General features: G+C 38.3%; 1 protein-coding gene across 2 annotated transcripts in view; it reads right to left on the minus strand.

Moving 5' to 3' along the window:
• Positions 1–10,901, minus strand: part of CENPP (centromere protein P) — a 110,603-nt gene that overhangs the window by 98,552 nt on the left and 1,150 nt on the right. The window contains exons 2-7 of one of the 2 annotated variants that reach the window (XM_056501404.1): positions 10,324–10,590; positions 9,036–9,184; positions 8,435–8,592; positions 7,989–8,077; positions 6,089–6,177; positions 1,079–1,175 (exon numbers count right to left, since the gene is read on the minus strand). In XM_056501404.1, coding sequence (XP_056357379.1) covers positions 1,079–1,175; positions 6,089–6,177; positions 7,989–8,077; positions 8,435–8,592; positions 9,036–9,172 — 570 coding nt within the window. In that variant the 5' untranslated portion in view covers positions 9,173–9,184; positions 10,324–10,590. Of the gene's footprint in view, positions 1–1,078; positions 1,176–6,088; positions 6,178–7,988; positions 8,078–8,434; positions 8,593–9,035; positions 9,185–10,323; positions 10,650–10,901 lie in introns of those variants that run through there. The other variant, XM_056501405.1, reaches the window with a different exon arrangement.

The raw sequence follows: 10,901 nt of genomic DNA on the forward strand, positions 1-10,901 counted from the left end.
CTTTTTATTATATTTTAAAATGAGAAATATTTACAGCAGTTTACCATGTCACTGTCCCAGAAACCACGGTCACAGATGATCTAAGGATCAGAAAGCATCAAGGGAAGCTGCAAAAAACAACCACAGAGGCCTAAAGCTCTTGGTGCTCTACCTTTTCTGTGGATGGTTTAGAGACAAGCCCTTACACAAAAGCCAGCAGGCAATGCCAGTTTATTGCTCAGCTGACAACTGGATTTTTTTGAACTTTTTTTTCTATTCTGATTGATTGGATAATAGAAATTTATTAATTTGGCACAGAATTCAAAAGCCTAAAAGACTGAAAAAATAGGAAATTATGCAGTTCCTACTTGATACTACAGCTGAAAAGTAATGATGGTGTTGAGTTCAATAACAGTAAATTCTTGAGGAACATAAAACTCAGCCAAGAAACCACAAACAATTAAGCAGCTAAACATCCTTCCCTTGACATAAAGCACCATGTAAGATGTTTTGTGTCTGAAAGACTGTAGTATTTTTACTCCAATAATTAGTTGTTTATCCTAAAACCAGCACAGAGGCAAAACAAACAAGCCAAATACCAATAACTTAAAACTCAGCTCAAGAACTATGTTCCAGTTAGGAGAAAAGGAAGAGTTTATTCCCCATACAAGTGAAACACTCCAGAACTGAAAGTGCTGTCACCCAAACACATGCTGACACATCTTCAAGAAAAACAGATGTAATCCTTCAAAACCAACATTCATATGCCAAAGACTACAAGTGTTATTTTCTTTTAATTTCTTCTTTTTCCTGTTTTTAAATATCAAAATAAAATATGGTACCAAAGCAAACTGTCTTACTCCTTCACAGAAAGGCACAGCCTTATTTTCCTCCACCCATAAGGAATACATCAATTGCTGCTCAATTACCCCTTGAGCACAGCACAGATTTTTAGTTCATATTCTCTTCACCACCACACACAAGATTAAATCCCATATTCTGCTAAAAGACAGCCAGTTTCACTCCCAGTGCTCTGTCTTAATAAGCTCCTTAAAGCAGTAAGTATTGTACTAATAAATAAAGGCTTGATAGACACTACCTTGAAATGCAGGAAGGTGCGTCTACGATGCTCATACCACTCAGCATAGGTTGAAAGGCTTCTAAAGAATGTTAGAAGATCTCCACGTTCTTCAGAGCTATAAAACAAAAATATCTTGTTTAACCCAGTCCTAATCAGATGTATCAACTCAGTAGCCTAACTTTAAAAAGCTGATTAGTTTGAAGATGAAGTAGAAATCACCCAAAATAAGAATGACAAAGCTGAAAAAAAGCTGTAGTGTGATGATTGAAAAACAGGTTGAACACATTCCTAAACCAGTGTTCCTAGTTTTAGTCTTACATGTAAAATGTTGGAACAAATGGATCATCTACAAAATCTTAGTTTCGTTTTATTGTTGTTCAACACATTTTCTAAATCAATTCTAAAACATTGCATAGTAAAATCTGAACCTGCAAAATGGTAAGATTTCCCAAATTGCATCACTAACCTTCAAATATTCCCCAAATCTTTGTCCTAACCAACTAACTGTACATGACACTTTACCTGCCTCTGTCCACGTTCAGCTTTTCAAGTTTAACCTTGCAGCTTTAGTAGGAAAGCAGGCCTGATCACACAGGGCATCTAAATAAAAACTTTTGTTAGAGTTAAATCTTGATGGGATCTTGTCTCCAGAGCAGAGGGGCTCCAGCCCTCTGAACATCTTCCTCACTCTCCTCTGGACCTGCTTCAACAGTTCCTTCTTATGCTGAGGGGAGAGTGGGAGGGAAAGATATCAACATTTATTTTTCAGATTTCTAGTAAGGATCAGGATGAAGAAAGGAAAAGACACAATAGAAGGTGACAAACTGGCAGCCAACCACACATCCAGAGTTGCTGGGGAAGGGAGAAAAAAAGGCTCATAAATGCAGCTAGGATGCAAAACTCCACAAAAACCACATGTCAGAATACATGAAGTAACATGATAATTTAACCAAAAGGGTGAAGGGCTTCATGTCATTGTTGATATGAAGCCACAAACTGTTAGCCATCACCAAAACACATCTGGCAAGCACTGTTTTAGAAGTACAAATATTTATTTTGGTTACTAATACAAAAATTGACTGAGGAAGATACCTGACTGATATTTGGGAATACTAAAGTAAGTGAGAGTATTTAAATTCCAATGTAAATTTGACTTTCAACACCCTTTCTGTTTGAGATTAGCTATTATTTCTGGATCTGCAAAACAGCTGAGAGCAGAGACTTGAGACATTCACAGAATGGCTGCAACAGTGAATTATCAAGTCAGTTCAGCCTTCCCAGGGAGAACTGTGCCTCCAATTTAGCTCTATTAAATAAACAGAAACAGCAAACCTTAATATGTCACACAAATAAACTGGAAAAAAATACATTAAGGTCATTCAGATATTGAAAATATGAAAGAAAAGCCAAACAAGTTCTATCCTAGCCTGGAAAGAACAGCATCATTAAAGGAAGTTACCACAGTAGTCACAGCTGCCAACAAAATCAGGCCAAGATGACAAAAATGCTGGCAGCACTGGGAAAAGTGAGTACCTGGAAGGACGCAGACACACTGATTTACAATAGCTTATTAGCACTGCTCTGGGAGCTGGTTTTAACCACAACTCTGAATTGTACATATCAAAATCTGCATATTCTATTGGAACTGTGGAGCCTCGGTAACAACTACCCACATCCCCATGGCTGGAGAACAGATTCCACACAAACTGCACTGGGCTTTTTCAATCTCTACTCATGGCACAGGGCAACACAAAGCTTTGTTACAAAACTACACACTTGAAATTCTTTTTGAAGAACTTGGCAATTTTTATAAATAACCGTGTTTATGCTATTTAAAATGGTCTCACACACATTGTAACCTTCTCCTAGCATTCCTTTTAGTTTATTTCTCTTTTTGCCTGAAAACCATTTTTAGGTGATGCGGCAGATGAAAATTTTCAAGGCTAGATGATCAACACAAAGGAAAAGTTTTGAGTAGAAGTTCGAAGAACCAGTTTCAAATGTATAAGTTTGTCAACCAATATACCTGAGGATTTACTTTTCTCACATAGCACTGGCTAAATTCAAGACAGAAAACTCAACTCAGTGTTTAGAAAGGGGGAATCTGTTGGCAAGAACAGATGTATGTAAATCCATACTGGCAAAGGAGTAATTGCACGAGAGCTCTGCAAGAGTTCAGTGAATGCTCACAGCATCAAATCTACCCATAACAGTAATTCCTAATTAGCCCAAATTAGCCTAATTCCTCCTGCTGAAGTGAACTACACTAAATGCTAAAATACCAAGAAAACTTGGTATAAAATAACAAGGGAGCAAGAGAGTGGATGGTAAAATTCCAGTCTATTTTTTTATCTTGAAAGAATTTAGGATTACAAAACTTAGAGCACTTAGAGCAGAAAATGCCTGTCTCCTATGCCAACATCCATGTTACAGAGAAGTCATCCAAAACCAGCTAAAAGGATATTCAGGCAGAGAGTAACTCTGTCAGGTTAAAATCATGGGCTTTTCATCCAAACACTCTTTCACAAAATATCAACGAAAGACAGAAGTATATAACTGTTGTAAAAGTACCTAAGCCTCCTTTAATGTGTTCCTTTATCTATTTTAAGGGAGAAAAATCTATTTTAAGTCACTACAGAATGCTAGACTTGCTACATTAGCATAGAAAACCAAAGCACAACTCAAAGCTGGGGTAGAATTCCTGCTTCCCTTCATTTGCAGGGGACCTTGCCCATGCAACATTTAATATAATGTATATTTCCTAAATCCTGCACTATGACTTATAGATTCTAACTAGTTAGTAAAAAAATCAATTCTCATACTGTTTAAAATCTCTATTTGTCTAAGTAACCCATGCAAAGGTTAACTCCCCCAACAATTAATGGGGTGTCAAGTCAAAAAAAGGAAAAAGAATTGAGAGTTTTTTTAGATTTTGTGGTTCTCAAGTCTAGTACAATATAACAAGTGATAACTGGTGCAAAGGGGACAAGTGAAATCCCAAAAAAGACAACTAAATATTGTGATTTCATTTGCATATATCTATTATTGCCACAAAATATGTAAGAAATTATGTAAAAATACATGCACTTTTTAAAAAATGTACAATTCTTTTATAGAGATGTTCCATTTATATATTGCAGCAGTACCTGCAGACTGCTGAATTTTGCTTCTTTTAAAAAGATATTGCTCAAGTTTCTGGCATTCCCCTATTTTCTTCCAAAGCAGGAGCTTAATGCCAAGTTTTTAACTCTGCTGCTCTTAAAGACCATTTTCTGACACGTATAATGAGAAAAAAAAACAAAGCCAAAAAAAATTAGAAAACTGAGGAGATAAAAAATCCCAGCCAGGAGATAAAACAGAACAGAAGTAGACAATGGACTTGGCAAGACTGGGCCAAGGAAGCAAAAGAAGAAAACAAACTGGTAGGGAGGCTGAAAAGGAACAAATGGAGACCAGATTCACCTGGTCAGGAATGGAGGGAAAAGGAGGAAAGAGAGAGGTTTTAGGAGAAGAATAAAGAATAAAAGGCTAGTTGGGAAAAGTCTGAAACTGGACATGAGGGGATTAGAACTTGGATAAAGAAAGGAGGAGTAGCCCAACATGGGGATTGAGAAAACAGGCCCTGAAGGGAAATGACAGACTCAGGAACAGGGGAAAATGAAATTTGATGGTGTTGTGGTGAAACAAGTTTGGGTTGTACCCCATCCCCAAAAGTATTTCTCAACCTACTGGCCACCCATGGCTGCAAGGGCATCTACAGACACAAGGCCAACAGGTGGCACATGCAAAGGGAGGCTCAGGAGAAAGCACCACTTGCTTTGTTGACATCTTCTATCATTCATGAAAACTCGTGTTTATGAATACTGGCACAAGGTGAAAAAAAAGAAGAGACAGGGACAAGACAGTGCTCCAGCCAGGATGAAATAAAGTCTGCCACTACTTCAACACATTTCTTTCCACTGTGACTATTAAGTTCCAATACACTTCTGCTGCCATAAAATAGTCATGAATTAAACAGGGCAATTTCCTCCTCTAAATCCCACTTCTTGGGAACAGTCAACTGTTCTTCCCAGTTACAGCACAAGTTTTAGTAGATTTATATGGAATTCTCAAAGCCTTTAAGGAAAAAAAAAAAAAAAAAAAAAAAAAAAAAAAAAAAAAATCAGTTTTCAGTAGAGACTACTGAACCCTGAGGTAACTCAATAGACCTCTCTCTTCACCCATCTGTTGGCCCTTTCCTCCCCAAGTCCAAAAAATAATAGAAAACAAAAACAAAACAAAACAAAAAAAAACCAAAACAAAACAAAACAAAAAAAACAAAAAAAACAAAACAAAACAAAACAAAAAAACTATAAAAAATAATTCAATTAACTACTCAGTGATAGTGGATTTGTTCTCAGAATAGCTTGCTAGCAGAATTCAGTGGAATACTGCAAATGAATATTTTGATCATTTGCTCATCATACTACCAAAAGAAGCTGGCATACTCCAAAAATAATAAAAAACAGCACTCATTCATACATTTAAGTTTTAGTATATTAATTGTCTTGCACCAATACACTATTCCATGTTTTTCAATTATATTTTTTTAAAGATACCAGTCAAGTAAATCCTGATGCCAATAAGAGAAATGGAATTGTAAGCTGAGAATCAGAAACAGGCAAATACTGGAGAGGGGCTCTGGATGTGCACTTCAGGCATTACCCACACTGCACATCTGCAGCTCACATACACATCTGAGAAACAATGCTATTAATTAAAATGCAATAGCTGAGATTACCATGTTACATTTCTCTTCAAACAGCTAAAACACACTGTAATCCAAAACCTATCTCTGTTTAACTTGACTTTGAAATGGTCCTTCCAGATATTAAAAATCATGCCTTCCATCTTCTCTCCAGGATACAGAAGTGCTTAGGTTGGGCTAAGGACACAAAGACATTGGCTGCCAGCAATGTACATGAAAACTCAGTACTGCATTTAGTATCCCACATAATAACTTGCCTTGAGCAAAATATTCCATCTTACCTTGACACAAACTTGCTCACATTTGAATCTTCTCTGGATTCCATTATAATGCTGAGATCACTAACAACAGCAGACACCTCCTCGTTGTCCTAGATTGGAGAAGTAACAACAAAATACTTTAGAAATTTCTCTGGCAAGGAGAAATGTGTCTAGTTGCATATAAAAAAAAATAGAAAAAAGTAACTATAAATGCTGCTAAGTACTATAATCCTTAAAATAGCATTTTTTAAACTATAGTTTGTACACGTGAACAGTTTCCTTCACTTCAAGAGTAGGACTATTATCCACACAAGGGTTTTGGAATAATACCTGAGTTTGTCAGCATAGAGAATATATATGTATAAAAGAAGGTTCATTACTTCCTTTCACATCAATCCCACTCCTTTAAGATTCTTCTCATTTTCCAGCACAACCTTTACCTGCCATATATACCAGAAAATTCACATATAATGTTTTATCTGTTAGTTTTGGGCTGTTTATTTAATTTTAAACTGTATAGTTTTGTCTCAAAGTATTGTACCTTTTTACAGTCACTGTTACTCAGAAATAAGTGTAGGATAATAAAATTATTCTAAATTAACTAATAAGCTGTTAAAGAACAAAAAAAGGTGGTTAGAGTAGAAATGAAACTACAAAAAAGTTAATTCTCTTTTCTGTGCATTCTTGAACACACCAAAGTGATGGAACCGTGAATGAAGAAGCTTCAAATCATGGTTTGAAGACCATAGAAAATGCCTCACCTTGAACTTCTTATACAAAGTCACTACAAGCAAATAGGAATGCAAGAGAGGATGCACACACATCTTAGCAGTCCCTGCACTGCTTGGACAGAGCCCTGCTAACACTGCCATCCCTCAAGATGGGAAAAGCAAAGCAAGGCACTACAGGGATTAGTGGATGCACTAAGTAACAGCAGGAAAAATCATTTTAGGTTTAGAGCACAAGGTTCAACAGGGGGATGGAGTTGTGGAGAAGCTGCCAGCAGTCACAAGCTAACGTGCCACCTTCTGAAGGGACTGGATTGCCAGTGGGGGAGTTACTAACATACCAAAATGCCATCGTGGAGCCAAATAAAAAGATCTAAAGGGAAAGCTCTGGGCAAGAAAAACTCTCTTTAAATGATTGCTTTCCCAAAAGGCTTGGACTTGTTTTGACTGATTTTCAAGCTCAGGTCCTCTTCTAATACCTAATACTATGGACCTGAGTTAACTCAATTGTGACTTCACTACTAGAATAAATAGCTACAAGTTAACAGCGTGAAAAAATGATTTCTGATCTTCTGCTGCATGCCAACAGATCTGTTATCTGCTGGGCACTTCTCAAAACCAGCTGTCACCTGTTACTCCTCAAGACAGGTGAAACTGGTTATAACTGCACTACCTCATCCATGCTAATGTCAGTACAGGTTATTTTGAATACAATGTACTTCTAGCAAATAAAAAAATTTGTGCAAAAATTAGCTCCAACTTATACTTTTACAGCTAAGTGAAGGTTTTAAAGTATCTACATACCTGGTATTCCCCATCTCAGCAGCATTCAAAGTAGCCCAAAATTTTAGACGTTAGGCAGCCAAGTGCTGCCGCTCAGTGGTGCAATGGCTTTAAGCACCAATACATTTGGCAGCAAATTTAACACCACTAATCCCTCTGAGCCCCACTGACACCAACAGATGTCATCATGCTGCAGGAGATACAGCTGAGACAAAAACAGTCTAAGTGCAGTTTTATACAAGCAGATGAAGACCACAAGTTTCAAGTCACAAATGGACTTCAGAGGTTGCTCATTCAGCTAAATTCTTGCAGCTTCAGCTGGAAAAGGAAGCACTGACATTTGTCCATTTGACTTTTTGTTTAGGAGTTGTTTTTTTGGTTTTTTTCTTTAAGCATACATTGACCCTTACCTGCATTTCAAGAAGTTGGAATTCCAGTTGAAAAGACAGGGAGTGACACTTCCCTGCTAATCTGTGCTTCTGCACCGTCCTGTTTCTAGCTGTTATAAAATCAAGTTAGCAAAATAATCAATTACACTTCTATGCAATGACTACTGCATTTCTTCCCTTAGTCTTATTTAAAGTACCAGCTGTTACCATTCCTCATGTAAAGAAGTTTAATGTTTTAAAAAAACTCCAACAACTAACTCCACTTTCCCCCTATGCAAAGCACAATAGTAGTCTGTCACTTTCTCCTTAAGGAAAAATTACAATATTTACTCAGAAATTATTTTGTCAATGAACCAAATCTTACTGTATTTCAAAGTAATTGTCTTTCATGCTAACAGTGAATTAGAACAGAGGTTTGCAGATGAACTGCAACTAGTATGCTCAGTAAATGGCACAAAACTACTTACTTTTTTCCAGTGTTTTCTTGGAATGACTTGTGAAATTAAACCCAGTAAATTTCATTAAAAATGAGAGATCTGTTTCTAGACTTTCAAGCTGAGCTTTCAGTTCTGATGGAGATGCCTCTCCCTTGGTTTCTTCCTGAGTTTCTCTTTGGAATGATTTTCTAGAATGGAACAAAAAAATAATATCAAAAAGGCAAAATACCTAGACATAACATGTCAGTACAGCAATATCATTACATATAAGGCTTTGTTAATGGGACCTGATGGTTTTCAGACCCAAATCAGTTTCCAAGAAGTCAAGTTTCAGTTGGATCACATTGCTGGAAACAGTAAACTATTCTAACTCACACAAACTCTTTCCATTCACTGCCAGGTAGACACAGCTTTTATTCCAAGTCTGGAGGTGCAAGTGTCCATTTTGAGAAATGTGCAAAACATGTAAGAAAAGGGAGCTAAGATGCCTTTACTCATTTAAGTGACTTATTTTATCCACAGAATTTATATTTACTGACATAAGGAAAGTTCAAACATAGAGACAAAAGCTTATCCCAAATAATTTTGACAAAGAAATTCTATTAATCTAACAAATGAAAAAAAGGCATACATTGACTTCAGTATCTCCTCATCAGAAAAGAAGGTGGACTCTTGGCGGATATCTGCATACTTTTCTGTCAACAGCTGAATTTCTTCTTCCAGTGCCTGGATTTCATCTTCATAAGGCTGAAAAATGCTCTTGTCCATTTCTCAGAATCACTGTTACCGCATAAAACAAAATAAGGATTTTTCTCAGGAAAAACCAGGGAATCGATTTTTTAAAAAACACAAATATAAGATTAAGCAGTTGTTTTAAGATACAGGGCACTGCTCAGCCTCCAGGGACAGAAGTTAAATCAGGGATCTAATGGAGTCAAAGGCTTTAAGAACCTTTTAAATTAGTCCTTATTTGATGCAGGAGTGCACTCAGCTGTTTTACATTTGCTGTAATAGAACAACAAGCTGCTCCACAGGTAAAAACCAACCACAATCAAGATACAAAAATGGAACTAGCTTTGACCAATTGACCTAAGGACTCACCTGGGCAGAGGAGACACAGCTGCTTCAAACACTGTTCCTAACAGTCTGCCTTCAGAGTAAACAGCAGTAAAGAGACACAAATTGCTAAGACACTTCACCAGTAATTTAAAAACTAAACCTCAGTTTTCAGGAAAAATAATAATCTGACATTCGGCCTAAGTACAACACATTCAGAAGTCTGTGGAAGATGTCATGCAGGTCAAAACTAATCTACTAATATTTTTGACCAGGAAAAACCCAGTTTTGTGTGTTTTTAAACCACCCCTACTCTATGTGCAAGTTCCACACCAACATCATTCGGTAAAAGGGGGTGAGGGGGAAATAGGATTTTATTCACTTATTTCACAGGAAACACTGCCTCTATAACACACATAAGAAAACAACATCAAAAGCATGCTTTGCATTAAAAATTTGCTTAGTGAATAAAGGAAATATAGGCAATTAAATAATCATCCAGTCATCAGATTTTTTTGAACTGGATATGGTGAAGAAAGTCATGGTCATAATAAAGAGTATGGTGTGAAAAAGAAAAAAATTACAACAGCCAGAATGTTACCCCAGGTAAGCTGATTCCTCTTTTAACAGCAGTAACAGAAGACATAAACTACTTATGGCAACTTAAACTCAAGGATTTCACTAAGCTGCAAAAGATTCAAGCACTAATTACGACTTCAAAGATTTTGTATCTAGAAAAAATTACCTACTCTTTAATCGAGTAAAAGAAAACTTTTACAAACACTTCTCCTCTCATATATCGTATATGTGTATATTTGTAAGTATTTGTGCATCGATAGCACATCTTTCACATTTCTACGTACCTGCCCGTTTATACCCCCAAGTATTTGACTTTATGCTGCCACAAGAGGAGCTGGGAAGCGCTTTGGAGCGTTCGTGAGAACCGAACTGGTGCGTTCCGTGCCCGCTGCTTCCCTGCGGACCTCGCAGGGCGATGCTGAAATCGCGGCTCGTCCGAGGAACCGGGGCTGATCCGTGCCGAGGCTGGAGGGCGACAGAGGTGCCCCCAGGGCTGGAACGGGTGTGCAAGGAGCGGGATCGGGAGCCCTGGGAGCCGCGGACACCCGGCCCTGAGGGAGGAGCGGAGAGAGCCGGGGCTGAGGGGAAGGGAGCGCTCGGAGCCGGCGCTGAAGGCGCTGAAGGGGGGCAGTGAGCGATCAGAGCCGGGGCTGAGGGGGCAGTGAGCGCTCGGAGCCGGCGCTGAGGGTGCTAAGTGGGGCAGTGAGCGCTCGGGCCGGCGCTGAGGGTGCTAAGGGGGGCAGTGAGCGCTCGGGGCCGGGGCTGAGGGTGCTAAGGGGGGCAGTGAGCGCTCGGAGCAGCCGCTGAGGGTGCTAAGGGGGGCAGTGAGCGCTCGGAGCCGGCGCTGAAGGCGCTGAAGGGG

This window comes from Oenanthe melanoleuca, chromosome 12, assembly GCF_029582105.1.
Source record: "Oenanthe melanoleuca isolate GR-GAL-2019-014 chromosome 12, OMel1.0, whole genome shotgun sequence".
Taxonomy (NCBI): domain Eukaryota; kingdom Metazoa; phylum Chordata; class Aves; order Passeriformes; family Muscicapidae; genus Oenanthe; species Oenanthe melanoleuca.